The following is a 22,492-nucleotide window of genomic DNA, read 5'->3' as shown; positions in this document are numbered from 1 at the left end:
AAAAAAACAATCGGTATTCGCGTATATTGTGTGAGTTTGAAAATATCAAACTTTTCAGCTGAATCAAGCGACGCTTTGGCGCTTCAGCCAATCAGCGTTGAGATTGCGGTATGGGTCATAACATCCGGGTGATCAGCAGGGGAACACCACAGCCGCCATTGTTGCAGTTCTTGACTACATCAAGGAAACCAGACTGTTCCTATGGATATGATATAATGGATATAACTCTGACCTGTGGATGGCAGCAACGTACCAGCACGTAGTCTGCTGAAATTCCAGAAGAAGAAGAAAGCCGTCATTGCAGAGAATGAAGCCTATCCAATGAGCTTATCCCAGTCTGTTCTGCAGGAGAGCTGCAAAGGCAGGTCAGCACCTACATCTACAGCTACGGAGCTTAAATCACTGACGGTCTGATCTCACTGCAACACAACAGCTCTTTTGAGAGCCACACATTTAATCTGAGAGCTCATGTCTGTTGCATTCAGATCCCTGGTTAGCAGTAGCATCACTACCCATTTGGCACAACAGCAGATTAGAGCTGCAGGCAGTAAGCTGCCAGCTGCTATCAAAGACGCTCCAATTGTGCGATTGACGCAATGGTCCAGCTATGATCCAAATATGATCAAGCCGCCCGTTTCTTGCGATTTCATCGCGTCCATCGCGTGCGGTGTGATCGCAGCATTAAGTGTTTTTTAGGGGGTTGCTAAGATGTTTTTAGGTAGTTGCAATGTGGTATTTGTTTGAAAATGGATGGTCATTTTTTGTTTTGTAAGGTTAACTTTCGTATAAACTGACTTGCGTCAAGTTGCCGATCACTGCATTGAGGTTTTGCACTAACTTCCGTCCAATCTCTGACGGTGTCAATGACTGCTCATGATCAAACTTTGAAACTAGGCAGCGTTGTTGAATAACAATTAGGTGGATGTTGATTGTACAGATGGAGGCAGGTTGTTCCAAAGAGACACTTGATTCAAGGAAGTCTGATGAAACAGAGGATAAAAATCCCCAAAATGTCATGTAGGGATTTTGGATTAATAAAAATCTATATTGAGATACGATCCTGTGGGCCCACCACTCACAGGAGGAACCACTTGGGTCGGGTGCGCTGCTGCACGGGTGGCAGTGAAGGTGAGGGGCCTCGACGGACCAGACACGGGCAGCAGAAGCTGGCTCTTGGGACGTGGAATGTCACCTCTCTGTCGGGGAAGGAGCCAGAGCTTGTGCGGGAGGTGGAGCGCTACAAGATAGATCTGGTGGGGCTTACCACCACACACAGTCTCGGTTCTGGAACCGTACTCCTGGATAGGGGTTGGACACTATTCTTCTCTGGAGTGGCCCAGGGTGTGAGGCGCCGGGCAGGTGCGGGGATACTCACAAACCCCCGGCTGAGCGCTGCGGTGTTGGAGTTCACCCCGGTGGACGAGAGGGTCGCCTCCTTACGCTTGCGGGTGGTAGGGGGGAAAACTCTGACTGTTGTTTGTGCATATGCACCGAACAGCAGTTCAGAGTATTCAGCCTTCTTGGAGACCCTGAATGGAGTCCTGCATGGGGCTCCGGTAGGGGAGTCCATAGTTCTTCTGGGAGACTTCAACGCCCACGTGGGCAATGATGGAGACACCTGGAGAGGCGTGATTGGGAGGAACGGCCTCCCTGATCTAAATCCGAGTGGTCGTCAGTTATTAGACTTCTGTTCTAGTCACGGATTATCTATAACTAACACCATGTTCGAACATAAGGATGCTCATAAATGTACGTGGTACCAGAGCACTCTAGGCCAAAGGTCGATGATCGATTTTGTGATCGTATCATCTGATCTGAGGCCGTATGTTTTGGACACTCGGTTGAAGAGAGGGGCAGAGCTGTCAACTGATCACCATCTGGTGATGAGTTGGATCAGAGGATGGGGGAAGATTCTGGACAGACCAGGTAAACCCAAACGAGTAGTGCGGGTGAACTGGGAACGTCTGGAAGAGGCCCCTGTCCGAGAGATCTTCAACTCACATCTCTGGCGGAGCTTTTCTGGCATCCCTGTGGAGGTTGGGGGCATTGAACCGGAGTGAACAATGTTCAAAGCTTCCATTGCTGAAGCTGCAGCGGTGAGCTGTGGCCTCAAGGTCTTAGGTGCCTCAAGGGGCGGAAACCCGTGGTGGACACCGGTGGTCAGGGAAGCTGTCTGACTCAAGAAGGAGGCCTTCCGGGATATGCTATCCCAGAAGACTCCGGAGGCAGTTGCAAGGTACCGACAGGCCAGAAGGGCCAGAGGTAAAGGCAAAGCAGCGGGTGTGGGAGGAGTTCGGAGAAGCCATGGAGAAGGACTTTCGGGCGGCACCAAGGTGCTTCTGGAAAACCATTCAACATCTCAGGAGGGGAAACAGGGAACCGTCCAAGCTGTTTACAGTAAGGACGGGACGATGGTGACCTCAGCCGATGAGGTAATCGGGCGCTGGAAGGAGCACTTTGAGGAACTCCTTAGTGGGAGTATGCTCATCCAGTCTACATGTGTTTTGTGGATCTGGAGAAGGCATATGACCGGGTTCCTCGGGAGATACTGTGGGAGGTGCTGCGGGAGTATGGAGTGAGGGGGTCACTTCTGTGGGCCATCCAATCTCTGTACACCCAAAGCGAGAGCTGTGTCCGGATCCTCGGCAGTAAGTCGGATTCGTTTCCGGTGGGGGTTGGCCTCCGCCAGGGGTGCGCTTTGTCACCAATCCTGCTCGTGATTTTCATGGACAGGATATCAAGGCGTAGTCGTGGTGGGGAGGGGTTGCAGTTCGGTTGGCTGAGGATCTCGTCTCTGCTTTTCGCAGATGATGTGGTCCTGATGGCATCGTCGGTCAGTGACCTTCAGCACTCACTGGATCGGTTCGCAGCCGAGTGTGAAACGGCTGGGATGAGGATCAGCACCTATAAATCTAAGGCCATGGTTCTTAGCAGGAAACCGGTGGATTGCTTACTCCTGGTAGGGAATGAGTCCTTACCCCAAATGAAGGAGTTCAAGTACCTTGGGATCATGTTCACGAGTGAGGGGACGATGGAGCGTGAGTTTGGCCGGAGAATCGGAGCAGCACCGTTGTGATGAAAAGAGAGCTGAGCCGGAAGGCAAAGCTCTCGATCTACCGGTCAATCTTCGTTCCTACCCTCACCTATGGTCATGAAAGCTGGGTCATAACCGAAAGAACGAGGTCGCGGGTACAAGCGGCTGATATGGGTTTTCAGTCTCCCTTAGAGATAGGGTGAGAAGTTCAGCCATACGTGAGGAACTCGGAGTAGAGCCGCTGCTCCTTAGCGTTGAAAGGAGCCAGTTGAGGTGGTTCGGGCATCTAGTAAGGATGCCCCCTGGGCACCTCCAGTTCCAGGCACGTCCAGCTGGGAGGAGGCCTCGGGGAAGACCCAGGACTAGGTGGAGAGATTATATCTCCACACTGGCCTGGGAACGCCTCGGGATCCCCCAGTTAGAGTTGGTTAATGTGGCCCGGGAAAGGGAAGTTTGGGTTCCCCTGCTAAAGCTGCTGCCCCCGCGACCCGACCCCGGATAAGCGGATGAAGATGAGATGAGATGAGATGAGAGATTGAGATACGTAGGACACAGGCTGTTCCAAGCAGGATAACAATACTTAATATGAGGATAAATTAAAGCTGGAAAAAAAAATACAGGAATAATGAATTAACTCTAATCAAGACACCAAATGACTTTATAGTCTTTTTACGCTGGTCATAAAGTCTTACTTAACGCAGAGCGGATTTGTTTTTCTCACACATCAGCAGTTAATGGGGACCAGTTTGTCCTTTTTTCCCCCTGACATTTCTGATGAATTGCTGCCGAGAGAACGAACGTACAATGTGATCAATGAATAACCAGCTGAGCTCAGTCAGACCGATCCCCGACTCCTTTCTGTGGCCTTCGTTGTTGGATTTTTGCCGTCAATGCTCCTTTTTTCCCTGAAGCTTAATAAACCTAATATTACATTTCATATTAATGAAAGAGGCTTTAAAATTACTACAGGGAACATTACTGAGGTCCAACGATGAAGTATGGGATTGAGGTCATGAAAAACAGCCTTGAGCCAAAATTAAACTCCTCTGTTCACATCAGGGCCTCAACTAAAGGTTATTTTCATTATCGATTAATCTGCTGATTCTATATTTATCAGTCCTTTGGTCTATAAAATGTCCACACCAGATAGTTGGTCCAGTCCCAGCCTGGTCAGATGCGTACATGAACTGATGAAGCCTCTTGGATGAGAGGTGAAAAGTCTTCCTAGACAAATAACCAAGTCCAGTTGCTTTTGACTGAACGATGACCTGGACAAATGAGAATATAATAAAATAGTGGAAATAGTGTTTTTAAATGTTTTGTGTTGTCTGCTCATACTTCCATGACGCTGGTTAAAAAATGTGGGATGTATCCCTTCGACAACCCTTGATTTGTATATGTGAGGTGTCTAGCTGAGGAAATAGTATTGCGTCTGGTAATAAAAAGTAAATGAGAGTGACGTAAACTGAGAAAAAGACATCAGTTAAAAGATTAAGAGTAATTAAAAGTGTTGCAGTGAAGCTGATTGTCTTTCACATAAGTCTGCCTGTCTGTTTCATTTTACTAAAAAATACAAGAAATGAGAGAAAGTTCAGTGTGTTACCTACAGTAGATGGCGATTTTAGACCCTCAAAAAAATCTATATCAGTTTGAGTATCAGCCACCAGTCTTATGTTTTAAAGGGTTAGAAACTTACAAAACTAACGCACAAACTAACCGATGGAGGCAGCGGTAAACCAGAAACTCATGTTTTTCTGTGAGGTAAAATGTCTGTTTTTGTCAATGGAGTCCGGTGGGAGGGAATAAATAACGGCTTTAGTTCCCCGTCGTAATCGACTGTCTGATGGCAAGGTAGAGTGGTTAGCTATAAAGTTTTAGGGCTTTCTAGGAGTCCTCCAAGTGTTAAGTGTTTTTAAAGTGCTATATAAATAAATCTGACCTTGACCAGACCCTTTACCCTCTAAGGTCCAAACTTTGAGGACTAGTGTTGAATCCATCAGTTGATCAACTGAAAATGGATTTACTTTTTTGATACTTAATTGTTCATCTACTACAAATAGAAATGGGTGCCACATAAAATCCAACCTTACCCAGCAGAGAGAGTCTAAACTGGACTGAAGTCTTCTGTTGAGGTTATGGTTGGATAAAACTCTGATGGAGTCTCTGTGTTTTATTCAAGGATATTTCCACATCGTCGGCTCCTGCCAATAAAAAGGCTTTAATCAGGGTCCTCTGTGTCTATAAGGAAAGCTGTATACTCTTGTATAAAGGTCTGGTAGTGCTGCAAAGGCTTTTAATGTGAAAAATTCTGGAGGAGTTTTATTCATAGTAGCTTAACGCCGTTCAGGGTAAAAGGCAAAGTGGGATCAGTGCTGTGTAAAAAGACATTATACAGAATGTATTAAGACAACCGGTATACAGTGGGAAAACGGAACATTAGAAATATGAACCAAGTTAAGGGGAGGAACTATAGGGGAATATATTAAAAATCTTGAACCGTGAACCAACCATGAAATTTCCCAGGTCGATGACTGACATTTAGACGGATACGTTTTCTGAAATTCATTCATTCATTCATTCATTCATTAATCTTCTACCGCTTGTCCCTATCGGGGTCGCGGGGGGGCTGGAGCCGATCCCAGCTGAGTTTTCTGTAATGTTGTGTTTAAATATGAAAATGAGGCATTATCTTATTAAATATGAGCTCATTTTCATACATTTCCAGGACAGAAATGTAAACACTGGATAAAGTCCGGTTAAAAATTATTGTTTCATTTCGTTGATGTATTAAAGTCAAAGGTTTTTACTGATTTCTCTTTTTATCACTCAATAAATCAGAAAATACTTGCAACAGCCTTAAAAAAAATCTATTTTCTCCATGTTTTTATGAGTAAAATGTTTAATAAATCAGAATGTGAATGATTTATGAACAAAGCCCACTGTAAATACCTTCAGAATATAGATAGGAATGAAACTGGAAAGTTTGGTGTTTGTAAGTGCTGCTGAAGTGGAGATTTCTGGCTCGCAGTGAGAAAAAAAATACATTTGGAGACAAAGGCGCAAATAAGACTCTTGTTTTTTTTATAATTTTTTTGTTTTACAAGTTTACTAAAATATTTAAATATACCAATGAGGCATTATAAAATGCTAACTTTTGGTGAATTTAGGAGAAATCTACAGACACAAACAGACAAAGCGGCCCTTTGCTGCATGTCTCCCCCTCTCTCTCTGCCCATTTCCCGTCTGTTCTATCTAATGAAGGCTTGGAAAACTGCCAAAAAAACAACAGACAAAGTGAGGTCAAATAAATCTTTGCTTTCCGTGAGTCTAAAAAAAAAACCCAAATATCTAAACGTACCATTGCTTTTTACCTGTAGCATCTCACCTTTAGGCCTCTGAAGTAAATATAAGAGAATGTTCATGATTTAATCCATCTTTAACCATTTAAATAACCTCCTGTATTCCAGAAACATCATTATAAGTCTTGATTCTGTGTCCGTCAGAGCACCATCATGACCCGGATCGAAATCGACCACGATTACAAGGCCCTGGTGACCCGGTCGGAGCAGCTGCTGACTGCCATGCAGAACAAGAAGAAAGAGGAGGAGGAGCGGGAGCGGCTCCGGCGCATCCAGGAAGAGATGGAGAGAGAGAGGAAGAGGAGGGAGGAGGAAGAGCTGCGCCGCAAACAAGAAGAGGAGGACAGGCGGCTGTAAGTGGGAGGGGTTTTTTTTGCTATCGCATCACGTAGTCAAAAAATTAAGAGGCACTTGTTAAAAGTTGGCTTGTTTCGACCCGGCAAAAGCCTCCTCTTAGTTAAAAATGCTGCAGTGGACAGATCCACTCACTGTCCACTCATTTTTAAGGGATTTACATAATGAGACTGTTGTTCCAAAAGGATTTATTTTTATATACAAGCTATAAAGTGTTATCAGGCTGAACTTGTTGCTTTTTACATCCTCCTCCGTATAAAGCTGACGCTCTTGTCCGGGGTGATTTACAATGATTACACAGCAGCAGAATGAGCCGCAGGTCCCCAGCGTACATCATTACAGGAGAACAATATTAGAGATGCAAAGGTCACAGCCTCAGAGAGATGAGAGTTCAAAAAAACTGTTTCTTTTGAAAAATCTGACTACAAGAAACCGGGTCACATTTCAATGATATAATTTTAGCTAACTGATTGATTTCAGGATTTGCTGAAGTTAGTTTATAGTTTGGTGATTGGTATTTGTACTTTTGCAGTTGCAAAGGGGTACATGGAAATATTGTAGAGTAGCTCAACTCATTTGAAAATAAAAATTAGGATACATATATCCACATATTAACATTAAGTCAACTGTTACACATAAACACTACATGTTACACTTGTAAGTGTGTGAAAACTAGCTAGCAAGTTAGCAAGCAAGCATAGAAGTTCAAACAGTTAGCTAAAATGTCTGGAAAAACAGTTAAAACAGTTCGCTAGAAACAACAGGTAAAATAGTTAGCTAAAAGTAATGGTTGAAGTAGTTGGCTTAAAGTACTGGATAAACAGGTAAAACAGTTAGCTAGTAATGAAAAGACTGTTAAAACAGTTAGTTTAAAGTAACAGATAAAATAGTTAGCTTAAACTTACAGGTAAAATCGTTAGCTAAAAGTAACTAAGTACTGGATAAAAAGTTCCAAAAGTTAGCTAAAAGTAACAGTTAAAATAGTTAACTTAAACTTACAGGTAAAATCGTTAGCTAAAAGTAACTAAGTACTGGATAAAAAGTTCCAAAAGTTAGCTAAAAGTAACAGTTAAAATAGTTAGCTAAATGTACTGGATAAACGGGGTCATGCCTCCACTGATTTAATTTAGCATTTTGTTAGGGTCAGGGTTAGGGGTAGTGTTAGGGTCTACATAAGCCTATATGCCTGGGAACTGATTGTGGAAAAAATAACAGACCGGTGAAATAGTTAGCTAAAAGTAATGCTAATAGATGAATGGAAACATTCTGCCCAACATTTCATTGAGAATTAAATCAGATTTCAGCAGTTTGTATAAATTTGCAAATCAGTCTAACAATGCAATGCTAATTAAAATATAAAAAAATCAGTTAAATCTGGGGTTTAGTCTGTGGACACCTCCGGTGTTGACCAGACATATAACCAGCTATCGTTGACACGTCCCCCTTTATTTCCTAGATGACATTACGTAAGTTTGTGATGAGGTTATTAATCCATCATGTTCTACACATGGTTACACAGAAAATTTCCGTTACTGCCCAGACTGTGTCGGCTATATTCTTTGCTCCGGTTTGACCGCCGCAGTCCTCCCCTTTGTGTAGAAAAGTGTTCTAGGAGGACTGATGGGGACCATTGTGTTCGTCACAAACCACTACCCGCTAATGTAAGACATTAGAGATGACAGCCTACATCGTTATGGCCCTTTCGCCTCCTCGTCCAGAGAGTTATGAACTCCTGAGATTCACCTGAAGGTCACAGACTGAAGGTCCTTAGCCTAATACCTTTGTTTTATTTATCATAGATCCAAACACAAACATCATTTATACAGTCAGGATGTGTTAAAGCCTGCCAGTCAATGGAAATGTCTCCCAGCAGACGTCACTCCTGGTGCTTTGTATCCCTCTGAGACCCCAGAGCGTAGAGTGTTTTTTTAATTTTATTTAAGGCATGTTTAGCTGATGTTTCTATTTAGAGCAGTTTGCAGAGTGTGCAGCAGCAGAATAACCTTCAATTCCTGGATGACCAGAGAGGACAAGCAGTCAGGAGTGAGGAGGAAATGTCAGAGCGATATAGTGCTCCGATAGCATCTATGTGAGTGCACAACAAAAATAAAAAGGCAAAGAGGATGGAAAAAGACAGTTTAAAACTGTTTTTGTGTGATTTAGATCTCTTGGATGGATTTGTTTGAAAGGATGATCGGTTCAGGAGAAGCTAAAACGATTAAATTAAGATTAATATGCAACTGTATTCTAATGATTAATCCTTTGTAACGTTTCCAGCAAAAATGCTAAATATTCTTTGAAGTCTTCAGGCCTTTGCACAACAAATGAACTTTTTAAATCCCTCATCTGGTAAAACATCACTACACATAGAAACTGTGTACGTAACTTAAGTTGATCTTAAATTAACCTTGAAGACTTTTGACGCACTTTACTGACGGCTGAAATTTTCAGAGTGAGTTCGTATTTATTTTTAAATATGCAAAAAATATATGAACTTTAGTTTTTAAACATTCAAATTGCATGTTTAACTTTTGTTATTCAAACTATAAATAAATAGAATTGTATTCTTTCCGATTCCTTAACTTTTCGATCTGATACCTGTGCATTAAAAAAACATACATTTTATTATATATATATATGATTTGTATTATTGCTATCTTACGGCCTGACTCAGGTTTTTAAAAACACATTACAGAGAATTAAATTCACATAACTTTCTTTTGTTATCTGGATTGACACTTAATCCTAACAGAGAATTAACACAAACAAACATTGTTTTAACATTTAATATCTAGACGGAATATGTTTAATTCAATTGTTCCTCGTCAAAAAGAACATTTCAGATATCCACAATATCATTCCTGCTACTACAAATGAGGTCACTTTTGCCATTCATGTGTATTGGGCTTTCAATTCTTGATATCCACGATTACATTGACATATTCTAACATTTTGTTTGAATATCTATAATGTCATTCTAACTAGTCATCGTTTTAATGCTAGACATCCACAATTACATTTGACATATTACATATTTACAGTCTGGATATCTTTAATTTAACTCTGACTATCCAAAATACACTAATAAAGCCGATTTTCAGTATAAGCATTTAAACATTTAAAGATATCTCAAACTGAATTTTGACTAGGATAATTAAAGTTTTAAATACAGGGTTCCTATGCAGTATGGAGTTTAATTTAATTCGATTAATGTCCAGGTCTGGATAAGTCTGGAAAAAGGTAAACGAGTACACAGTAACTATAATCATATCTATAGTAATGTGAATATGACTTAAATGTTATGGCAGTTAACACAGCAGAATAGAAGAAACAAGCACAGCTAAGGTGACAGAATATGAAAATGATAATAATTATGGTGTTAAATATGATCAATGATGAGTATTGGTAATAACAGCTGTGATACGATGAGAAATATTACAGATGATGTTTTTATGGCCACAAATATTATAATGAATAAGACTAATGATAGTATAGATGACTAGTAGTGATAATAGTAGCAGGAAGCGTCATGCAGGACCATGGCAGCAGGCACCACCACGATCAGCAGAGACCTGAGAGATGACAAAGCACAAACAACTCCAGGGAAGAAATTGAATTATTAACATGCAGTGATGAGACATTCTAAAATAAAATTTATTAATATATATACAAATCAAAACAACATAATTAATGCAACATAGCCGACCTGGAGATGATATGAAACTAACTAAAACTATGTGTGTCGTCTATATATTATTTATTTTATTCATTATTATTGTATTTATTTACAGTATGTTTGGTCCATCTAAAGCCAGTGAAGCACAGACTTTTGCTTTCTTCTGTAGTTCCTGGTTAATTGTCCATTCCTACCGTTCCTGTCTGTAGTGTTACAGGTTCACACTTATTAATTTGGTTCTTTTAGCATTTCGCTCAAATAAATCGTTATGCTGTAAAATCCTCTGAGAGGTCTGGGCATTTGAGTCTGGAAAAGAACCCTGTAGATATCTGGAAATACAGTTTTGATAAGTAAGAATGTTATTATGAATATCTTAAATGTAATTACAGCCGATACAGGAGATTCTGGTATCGATATAAAACTGTACTTTCAGGACGAGAGTTTAAAACTGCATGAGAGTGCAAACTGAGTTTGTTCAAATAAAGTGCATTTAACACTTATAAAGAAATAAAATAATATACATATCTTAAAACACACTTTTAGGTTTATGTGTTTTCAAAACGAAGTTGAAACTTTGAAAACTTACTTATAGTTTTATTTGAATTGTAAATGTGTTTGTGTCTAACAGAGAAACGCTGAGTCTTCCAGTTTCACTGTTGAGAGGAGAAAAGGGCTGACGCTATATTCACTTCACTCAACTTATCTTTCTCTCTCACTCTGTCTCTGTCCCTCCTGCTCCCTCTGTATTTCTGTCTCTGTCTTTTTGAATATATTCTTCTTCACTGCTCCACAATTCATCTCCATATCTTTTGTCTTCCCCATCTGTCCCTCCCTCTCTCTTCTCTCAATCAATGCCTCTTTCCTTCCCGTCTCTCTCTCTCGTTTGTCTTGTTCTCTTTATCCCTCCGTCTTCTTTATCTTCCCCGTCTTTGTGTTGACATCTTTTCTCTTTTTCCCTCCTCCGTCAGGAAATCAGAGATGGAGGTGAAGAGGAAGCAGGAAGAGGAGGAGAGGAAGAGAAGGGAGGAGGAGGAGCGGAGGATTCAGGTGAGTCTGCCGCTGCAGACAGGAGCGCTCTGCTGCTTTATCCCCGTCGTTGTCTGCAGATTACTTTCGTAGAAAGGTGCAAGAGAACAAACTGAGCTCTTCTGCTGCTGTTTTCATGGTATTCAAAGTCAATTTTAGAAACATTTGACCTTAACTTTCTCTAAATAAATTTTGTAAGGTGAGTACAAGTGTGCCACGTCGGTATCAAACACTTTTAACTTCAGATAACAGTGTAAATGAGTGAGAGAATTGTAAATTTGCATAATTAGTACCCCAGTATTACATATAAGCCACAGAAAGGCGATTGATGACTGCAACAGGAGGAGGTTAAATGCTTTAAGCTGTTTTGCAGTTTGAGATGTTCATATTGATGTTATCGAGTTATAAAAAGGCATCAATAACCAGTTTAAAGTATTGATGATATCGTTATGCAATAGGAATAAATGTAGAATTATATGATAATTCAAATCGCAGAGTCAAACAAGATAACGTCAACATAATTATGTAATTAAAATAAGTGTAATTTAAAGAACTTTCAAAGTCGAATTTGCGTGAAAGTAATGATATATATGATCCATTTGTTAAAAACTGAAGTCTGATAACAGCAGACTAACTGCTCACGACTCCTATGATACGTCTGGACCTCGTAAATCAAAACTCGGTGAATGCGTTCTCCTGAATCACTTGTATAAGACACTGAGGCCCAGCGAGAGGGTCGGTAAAGTGTGTGATGGAGGGAGGTAAAGTGTGTCTATAGGAGTGTTCCCAGAGAAATACAGAATAGTTGCAGTTTAATTTTACGGTGGCATGTATGATTCACAGTGTCAACTTATGTAGTAACATCAAAGAAAACACGATAATTTTCTGTGCTGTGTTCTTCTACACCACTGGATAAAAGTGTCTACTCTACTTCACCGTGCTGTTGTGGCAGTTCGACCACACATCACATCCCTCTGAGAGCTACATCATATCAGCAACCGGCTTCTCTCAGGGGTTTGAGCGGCCGTTTTTTGGCCCTGCTCTCACAGGGAAAAACAAAGCCGCTTGAGCGACTCACATGAAAATTAGAGACGTTTTGACGTTTCTCTCTCTTTACTATCACTTCCCCAGATTTAAGTTATTTTTGTGTGTGTGTGTGTGAAGTCAGATCTGAACACACAGTCACGAATAAATGCCCATAAATACACAAGACGTTTTGCATAACAGCAGAATTTGCAGGGTTTTAATGGTTCAGATTGATTTATGTTTATCATCGAGAGTGTGTCCATCTAGCCCGTCTGTTGGCGTGGCTGAAGACGGTTCCCGTGGTTCCCTCCAGAGAAACCGACCCTGGCCCACATCCAGTGCGGATTTAGGGCACACTCACACTGTCCATCCGTACAGTGCCCTGTGCTTTACAAAAGCCCACCTCTCCCAAACGGTCCGTGACCGGCAATCGTACTGCACCTAGGCGCGGTATGGTTGCACTCACACTGGTCAAACGAACTAGACTTTAGCGGTGAAGCGTGCTTGGGCACGGTACGGATGGACAGTGTGAGTGCGCCCTTAGTGACGAGCGATGCACATTGGCCCTCATTTATCAAACGAACGTACGGCAGAAAAACGTGCGTACGACCATTTCCTGGCAAACGTCCGCATTTATCAATTTGGATGTGAGCGGGAGCTACGATCAAATCTCACGTCTGGTCCGAGATCGTGTACGTACATTTCAGCCTGTGTATTTGCGCTGCAGCAAAATCTGGCTGAAAATAATGAACAAACCTCAGCTGTCATTAAGAATAAGCAGTCACATATTAAGAACCGTTAAAAACGGATTCTTAAAACGAATAAAAAAAATAAAAATTGTGGTTGTAGCAATTGATTGTACTCATGTGCGTCTGAAGGCACCATCCATGAATGATTACCCATTCATCAATCGCCAAAACTACCACCTGATAAATGTACAGGTGATTTGTGATGCCAAGCTGTCCCTTTTAAAAGTGGTGGCCAGGTGGCCAGGGGGGGGACCACAGGATTCTTTTATATTCCAAACGGCTCGGCTCCAGCCCTCCGAGACCCCGACATTGAATTAATGAATTAATGTGTTTGCGCGTGGCTGCAGCAAGACGCACTGCAGAGCCAAACTCATCTCCTCGGTTGGTGGCTACCCTCGTTAAATTGCATTAAATCAAACAAGGTATCAGATGATTAACATCTTGGTATGGTTCTAGGTGACAAAGGTATTCTCTTACGGAATACCTAATAACCCCGTTGGCAAACCCCGCTACAAAGCAAGAGCTGCCGTGAAATGCACCCCTCGCATTATAGGTGATATTCTGGATCAGAAGGCGGTTGTTTCCACCTATAGGAGTAGTTTATATACAGGTAACCCACAACGGTCAGAACATTGGTTACTTACAGTTTTAAATCACAAACTTGGGTAATAGCGAACACAAAACAACACCTTTTTATGTTCTGTGGAAATATACTGCAGCCATAATTACAAAATGAATGAAATGGATCTTTTGAGCAAGTTGAATGTATTTGACTCAGCGTTTCCTAAATATAATCCCAGCTTTTCAGCAATTCATATGTTCAAAGGTGTGTGCTTTTAATTGGGTTACACCTGTCCAACAGTGCGCACAGGCAGACTCGGGTCACAGTGGAGCGCTGCCGTTATTCATTTCCATACAGCGTTTTTATGGGGCCCTTTTATTCCACTCTTTTGACTGACAAAAAGCACATCTTTATTTTGCTCCATCTCGGATGTCAGGATGCTGATCTGTGTGTCAGAAAAGTTTCTTTTCTAACCTGCATTCCTTCTGTCCGTGTTTGACCTCAGTGGGCGAGGCCTCCGAAACAGGAATATTTAGGGGCGTAACATGTTAAAGACGATAGAATTCAGCCGCAGCATTTATCAAGGCCCGCTCATTCATACGCTGAGATTGGTCAGATACGAATGTTTCAAAAATCACACCAATTCTGCCCTCAGATCTGCGCCCATTTTCACGCAAGATTGATAAATGAGGCCCATCAAAGCTGTTGGCCGGAGCCCCGGGTCGGGTTACCCACAAATCTCCCGCATTTCCATCACGGTCGTTGGTCCTCTCAGCACGTCGGCTCTCTTCTACATATTCATGAATCCCTCTGCAGACTCTGAACGCATTTTTTAAATGAAATTTTAAATGAAAAGGAACGTACAGCAAACTCGGTCTACCCAGTGTTCTGCAGCCAATGAAACAACACCACCATGACAGAAAAAAGCACGTTATTGTGAAATGAAAAGTCAGTTTATGAAATATATGAAATCAGGTGCATCAGTCAACACCTGTGTGCAAAACCAGCTGTTGTTTATATTTAAGAAAGAACCTTTTTCTTTCCTAAATATAGATGACACTAACCTCTCTGCAGTCGTGCATCCGATATTTTTATACGTTACACCTGCAGATTTAAGAAACATCTTTTCCAACACTTGGACACATGTTAACAGCAGCACAGAAGCTCCAGGTGGGCAACGAATGTTCATGTTGGCACAGAGGACAAACGCTTTTATGTGTGCAGGAGGAGATGGAGGTGCAGCTGCAGGCGGAGCGGGAGGAGGAGGCGTCCCGGCAGACCGTCCTGGAGCAGGAGAGGAGGGACCGGGAGCTGGCGCTGAGGATCGCTCAGAGCGAGTCGGAGCTCATCCCAGAGGAGGTTCAGATCGACGCAGGCCTGCGCAGGTAATCAACACAACAACACCGGGAAACATCAGGGGCTCGTTTTGAGACACTGTTAGATTCTATTATTATTATTTAACAGCAGTCACAGCTTTAGTTTCCACTGCAGGAGATCCTGGATGTGAATTTTGGCTCAACAGTGTCTTGGCCCCCCAAAAATACATATTTATTACGATATTTGCTGCATTAGTGATTTGAATATTGCTGTTTCTGTCAGAACAGAGTTTTTACTGTAATAATAATATTTCCAACAGTTGTTAAAATAGTTTTTAGCATTATTATTGACTTGTTTTTTACTATAGTTGTGAATTTTTTCTTGTTTTTTTCGCTCTCTTTCCTGTTTTAATACTTGCATTTTATCGATTTGTTTTTGTTTTGTTTAAATACTTAAAGCTGCATTAAGTGGTATGAAAGATGTACTATATATGTTACGTTTTTTATTATTATATCCATATATATATATATACATACATATATAGTAATCAATTTATTTAAGGACCTACATCAGGATGGAAGATCTTGACGATATATATCAGTCCTATTTCAATGCAATGTTCTTTAATAATGCTAAAAATAATAAGTGCTCTCAGTGTGTCGGTGTGGTTCCAGATGGGGCAGGGGGTCAGCTCTTCAGTGTGACAGGACAAAGTTTCACTAACGATTCAAAAGGATCTGAGAGGATTCCACACTGAATGTTTCATGATCCTGAAGCCGGAGCAACACATTCATGATGCACCACGGTCTGTCAGCGGCGAGAAATGTTGAAAAGCAGCCAGCTTTCCTGTTTGTCAGTTTCACAGTTTGACACTTTCATACAGTAGAAAGTTTCTGTCTTCTGCAACTTCTTGATAAGTTCTCTCCGGACAGAAATCCCTGTCAAGACTCCAACCGTCATCGTCTCCATCATCGATCCTGTGTTTAACCATTCTTCTTCTTTGTTTTTCTGTTTCTTTTTCCTCCCAGTAACGGCTCCTCAGTTCCATCGTCCCCAGAGAGAGCAGCGTAAGACCCGGCCATTTAACCCTTTAATTTGATCCCCCATCCCCACCTGACCTTTGACCTTTCAAACCCATAACCGACCCTCTGCATGCTGTACCAATCTGCCAGCCAATCACCGCCCTGCTGAACACAACTAACAGTCACAACAGTTTAACAGAGGGCACTGTTTTTTCTGTCGTTATCATTTAATCTAGAAAGGACTTTTTAAAGTTTTTAGACTGTTGCACCAACCTGATTATCACCCAACGGACACATGATCTAGGCCCGGATTTATCAAACTAAAATGGATTATGAGAAAAGGTGTCGGAGTAACCTTTTAAAGGCAACTCTCTTATTTATATGCAGGTTAAGATTTACCCTGATCATGATGGATTAACAAATAATGGAACTTCTGAAAGAAAAAATAACACAATCCTGCTCTTAAAAGTTGAATTAATTAGCATTAAAACACCTTTGCTTAGTTTAATGCAACTTTATTTACCCCTGTAAATTGTACATTTAGGAGAAATCTACAGACACAAACAAAGTGAAGAAAAATAAATGTTTTCTTTCCACCAGTCTGAAAGAAGACGTGCTGAGGAAGAGAAATATGTAGTGGTAATAATAATAATAATAAGAAGAAGAATATTTAACTCAAAACTGACCAGTGCATGTAAAAAAAATTATGTTTCCACCCAATTAATTGAATAATAAAGTGAAAGACTATAGAAATTAGTCTCATCATTAGAAGTGTTTCTGCAGATAATAGCTTGTGAGTGAGCAGCTGCTGCAACTTGTACCCAATAAATCTGCACTAATTTGAATTATGTTTATTACATCAGATAATACAACAGCTTCCTGCTCACAATGACCTAAGCAAAACGCGACGATCGGGACACTTTTAATAAGAGATTTAAGCCTGTTTCCCAAATTAAAAGCTTTTATTTTTAGCTTTGTTTAGTGGCGGTTATCTTACCTCCGGCTGTGTGATAAATCGAGGCTGTGTCCTCTGATCAGAGTTCAGGACAATCACCTCCTGATGAGACGCAGGGACGAGGAATCACCTCCCATCCTCTTTATTCATGATGTTTTATTTGTTCAGTGTCGCTCCATCTCATAATCCTGTAATCTTCTGTTTGCAGCACGGCTGGAGCTACAGTGCTCAAGAGCTTGACCATGTAGGTTCCCTCTCAATTCCAACACACCAAACACCTTCAGGGACACTGTGTGATGCTAGATACATGAAGATAAGCTAGTGCGGTGCCTGTTCGGTTGGGTAGATGCTAGTTATTACCTACAAGGCTTGTTGATACGATCATACTTCAACGCCATGCAACAGACTATTTCAGACTGACTTTAACAGTATAACGAGTATAACGAAACCTTTTTCACTTTACAGCCAGAACTCATTGAAAAAGACTTCTAAACAAAAAATGACACAATCAAGCGTTTTCCAGCAGGAATCAGATCTGAAAATGAGGAGAAATGAACAACATGAACCAAGATGCAGCTTTCCCTGACGTTAGCATGTAGCTAGCTACGTGTAGTGCTTCACTCCGTAACTTTTGAAGCTGTTGGACGCTGTTGAGCTTTGGCGCCTGCACAGTCATAGCAGTGATGATGTTGAACACTTCTTGCGAGTATTAACTAGCATCTACCGTTCGGGTGTTTCCTGTTCAGGGGTGGGGGCTTGCAGCAATCTACAGACCCGACATCCACTTGACTTCACACTCCACACTGCGCTCACTTGGGTCCTCAGTGATACACCTGCCAAGTCAAGCGTGAAGTCGATTGGATAACAGTGTCTTAAGATATGTGAAGGACAGTCAGACATACACACACACAGATTCCTTCAGTTAAAGTCAAATGATGCTGCTACAGCACCACCAATGGCCAAATGTCACCAAATTCATTGTGTCCACTCAGACATCATATTTACACATGTCCACCAAATGTGGTGTCAACAACACAAAGCGTTCAGGAGATATGGCCGGTTTTGTAAAATAAGCCCCGCCCAGAGCATTTGAGCAAACTTTGAGGTCCAGCTGTAGAAAAAAACCTATGAAACATTAAAAAGCTGGAAACGTTACTTTTTCCAGTACGGTCTAGAGGTGTTCTGCACCACATTTGGTGACGATTGCTCGAAAGTTGTTGAAGGAGAAGAGAAAAAACAGATTTGGACACACTTCCAAATGGTGGAAAACGGATCTAGACACAAGACAGATGGATTTGTCCTTAAAACGGAATTTGTTTGTTGAATTCATTGGTATAGCGCCACCATCTGGCCAACTTGCACCATACTTGATACTTTTTTAAATACAATATAACATATTTAATATAACAATATGACTTTAACCTACAAAAATATTCTATTTTTTTCTCATACACATGTTTTTTCACGTGAAGAATATTCAAAAAATATCCTCATACATTTGTTAACAAGTTTAATTCTCATAATTTTTTTTATTTAATCTTAGAGAAAAAATTAAAAAAAGTTTTTTTGCTGTAAATTTACGACTTTTATCTCCAAGAATATTTGAAAAAAAAATTCTCATTAATTTTTGATTTTTATTCTTGTTAATGTATGAATTTAATCTTCAAAAATATTCTTGTTATTTTATCGTAAATGTTTTTTTGCCATAAATTATGACTTTAATCTTGGAAAGTTTCAGTTCTTTCTCAAAATATGACCTCTAACGGCTCCATAATATTGTTTTTGTTTTAACCAAGATGGCATATTAAAAAAACTATTTTAGTATCATTTTAATGAACGAATTTCAAAATAATTTAACTGTTGAAACTTAAAGAACATTCTGTTGTTAATAAGTTAATAAGTTACTTTACTTCAGTAATTAACCAAAACTACAATAATTCCTGAACCTTAACAGAATGTTTCATTATGTCAAACATAACCATGAAAATGTTTAAAGTTTGGATGGAACTCCTTTTTTCTACATAGCAGCACTTAGATTAAATGTGTAAGAGCTGTTTTTGTGCGACCATTGTTCTTTTCTTTTCTGTATTTCTGTTCACTCACTATTTTCTGAATTTGATTGTAAAACAAAAAAAAACACATCCAACAACAAAACACTAACTTTTCGAACCTTGGGACCATCCTGCTTTTTAGGGAAGAAATGGCAAAGGAAATGACCGAGCTTCTGGCGAGGTAGGTAGAAACGGCTCGCACAAACCGATCTCATCACGATCAACCGCTTCAATTGACGATTCATATTCTTGATCAAAAGAATAATATGTGATGCAGAAATCCTCTTAAAGACTTAAGTTGATTTAGTTGATGATCCCAATCTAATTAAATCATTAACAGGGTTAATTCCCTCGGAAAAGTTTCATTGCAGATTATTTTCTTGTTTATTTTGAACCGTGATCACTTTATTAATCCTCTCAGGCGTCCGCAGGGGGAAGCACTCGCTTGTTAAACTATGTTTTTGGGCTTTTTGTTTCTGTAACTTTACGCACATTCAAAATGCAGCCACGTTGATTCATTGTTGCCCCTCGTGATGTTCTTTTCATTGTTGGAATGTAGAAAAAAACAATCAACTTATAAGGAGGCATTTACTGCAATGATGGAGTAAAGCAGTGTTGGGGTTGTCAACAGGACCACTTAGAAACATTGATTTTTCATTATTCATCAATAGAGCAAAAGAAAAACGTGTTTAAGCGTTGGATGCATTTGAATCATCTTTGGACCTGAAATATGTGTGTTTAATATATCATGGCTCTTTGATGGCTGGTACAGTTTGACTGACAGTAAGTTGTCCTGAAATATTATGTAGTATGTTGGTTACATATGTTGCCGCGTTGCTTTTCAGACTTGCATCCAGAAATGAGTTTATATACAAGTGCAGAAGAAAACACTGACAGCCAGTTTGGTTTCTCATGCTTGGGAAGACAATTAAACACAATATATTGACTGTGCTGTAGTTTGAAGTATTTGAAAGAACGTGAACATACCAAATTATTAGAGATTGGAAAAGTAGCAGGTTTTTTTTATACAATAATTAACATTTGAAGTAAAGTGCAGTTCTGTTTGTATTATACGGCTCCATGGAAAAGTGTCTCGTCAGTGAGTGACTGTGCACTTTCTCCCAGATCATTGTACAGTATTTTCCGCTCGTGCTCCTCTCAGCGCGGGTGTGAATGAGTGATGTCAGGTGAAGTGAGTGCCAGCTTCTCCTCCTGCTTCCTGTGTTCGTCTGTCAGCTGCTAATTGGCTCAGGCCGCCTCTCTCTGCGCCTCAAACAAACAGCGAGCTGGAAGCACCGGCAGAAGGCGACTGCAGCCATTCAGCTCGCTGCCAGACGCCAAAACGTGGGCCTTTTGGAAACATTGTACAACCGCACCGGGTCCGAAGCCAGCTTCCCTGCTAATTGTGAAACACAGAGCAACCCAATAGGATTAGAGAACCAGCAGGGTCCCGCCTCCAACTTCCAGGTGTTCTAAAAAGGGCAAATCCTGGTCACGGATTAATCAGGCCTGTCAGCAGCGAAGCAGCATGCCAACAGCACGGCCCACAGCTGGAGAGGAGCTGCACGCTTTAAACCGTCCAACAAGTCATTTATAATTCAGCAGAGCGAGCTGCCACTCCACGGCATCAGACCAGAGGCGCTTTTTTGACTCCTGGCGACTGAAACAGCATGCATTTTAATGATCTCAACCCCTCCATAGTTCTGTTGTTGCCATCTTTCTCTTCCTTTTAACTACAACACTGCTGATCTGACACTCTGGTGTTCCTCGCTTTCACCTTAACTTCTGCAAAGAACCTGCAGTTGCAGCAAACACACTCTTACATATATATGTCGTAATAAACCTGTAACTCTTGTTCCTGTTGCTTTCCTGACTTTCAGGTGGGTGGAGTTTACTGTAAACGGTAATTCAGGTGCTGCTTTACATCCTTTAACTACACATAAGCCTGTTGTGGTCAGACAAAAGTGTAACAAATTAGGAAATCTATAACAAAGTTAACTGTATTTATTAGGGTCTGTAGGTGCTAAACTTTTGGGGGAAAAGAGGGAAGAGGGAGGGAATTGAATCCCATCAAACTATTTATTATTTAAATTAGGAATGCACTGATTTATCTGCAAAACATCGCAATCAGACGATGATAATCACTGACGTCAGTGTCAGTGTTCATCTGCTGTATCAATTTTGCACTGGTTAAAGGCTTTTGAAGCAGTTATTGTTAAAAAATAATAATCTTGTTCAAGTAAAAGAAGGTTATATTAAAGTTTTTTTTAAGTTATTTTTAAAATGAAGATTTCTTGCGTTGTGTTTTAGCACAAAAGGGAAAACAAAAACAAAATTAACAAAAGACAGAGTGTTTTCACAATCAGGGCATCCCTAATAATAATTATTATAGTGATTTGTCGTACTTCTTTATGACTCTGTAAACTCCACTCATCTAGTTCTTCATGATTTAATACATTACTTGCAAAAAGTTCAGATTAAAGTGAGTAACCCCGTCCCTCTTCCGTTCCCTGCTGCAGGTTTCCCCGCAGTTCACTGCTGTTGTCTCTCTGTCGCTGACCTCTTGCTTGTGTTGTTTCCCCACATTAGAGGTCCACAGGTTCAGGCCTCCAAGGCTGCTGCCGGTGCCAAGAAGTACGAGCTGAGCAAGTGGAAGTACGCCGAGCTGAGGGACGCCATCAATACCTCATGTGGTGAGTGTCACGGTTCAGTTTGTCACCTCAGCGGTATGAGTCATCGAGACGTGACAGCATATTCCAACGCAACATGTTTGTTTCATCCCAAAATAGTCACGGAAACAGTTCCTCAACAAGTTACACGAGGTTTGACACTCCTGTTCAGCGATAGAAACAGGGCTGAACATCAGTCTGTTTTAACGCTGTGGTCCAGAGCGACATTGGTCTGATTCACATGAAAAATGGATTATCATGGTCCCCAGAGGAAGATTTCAGATTGCTTTGCGGACATCCTTACCTTTTTCAAAATATCCCCTTGACAAATACTTCGGTCGACGACAAATCATCTCACTAACTAATATTTCTATTCAATTTCCAACTAGTATTCATGGTCCCCAGAGGAAGATTTCAGATAACTTTGCTGTAGCATCTCATTAAGCCAAAATTTCCCTTGACAAATACTTTGGTCGACGACAAAGCGTCTCAAACTAATTTTTCTGTTCAATTTCCAACAAGTGGTCATGGTCCCCAGGGGATCGGCCCTTATGCTGTTTTCACACCAAACGCAAAGTGGACTTTCAAGAGTTTGACTGTGGGATCCCATCGGGATCATGTGTGCTCATTTGTGTCACTTGCACAAGAGTTTTACCTTTGCAGCTCCGTAGAGGATGTAACAATTTCTAAAG

The 22,492-nt window shown here is 40.9% G+C and overlaps 1 protein-coding gene across 9 annotated transcripts in view; it reads left to right on the top strand.

Annotated features, from left to right (window-relative positions):
• Window positions 1-22,492, top strand: part of LOC310961663 (unconventional myosin-VI) — a 160,363-nt gene that overhangs the window by 120,870 nt on the left and 17,001 nt on the right. For 2 of the 9 annotated variants that reach the window (XM_083933819.1, XM_083933818.1), the window contains exons 26-32: window positions 6,538-6,746; window positions 11,392-11,470; window positions 15,011-15,171; window positions 16,132-16,170; window positions 17,289-17,324; window positions 19,274-19,312; window positions 21,721-21,824. In XM_083933819.1, coding sequence (XP_083789945.1) covers window positions 6,538-6,746; window positions 11,392-11,470; window positions 15,011-15,171; window positions 16,132-16,170; window positions 17,289-17,324; window positions 19,274-19,312; window positions 21,721-21,824 — 667 coding nt within the window. The remainder of the gene's footprint in view (window positions 1-6,537; window positions 6,747-11,391; window positions 11,471-15,010; window positions 15,172-16,131; window positions 16,171-17,288; window positions 17,325-19,273; window positions 19,313-21,720; window positions 21,825-22,492) is intronic. The other 7 variants (XM_083933822.1, XM_083933821.1, XM_083933826.1 and 4 more) reach the window with 5 other exon arrangements.

Source organism: Echiichthys vipera (genome assembly GCF_963691815.1).
Source record: "Echiichthys vipera genome assembly, chromosome: 19".
Classification (NCBI taxonomy): Eukaryota; Metazoa; Chordata; class Actinopteri; order Perciformes; family Trachinidae; genus Echiichthys; species Echiichthys vipera.
Note: the sequence above shows the minus strand (reverse complement) of the source record. Positions and strands in the feature narration are given on the sequence as shown.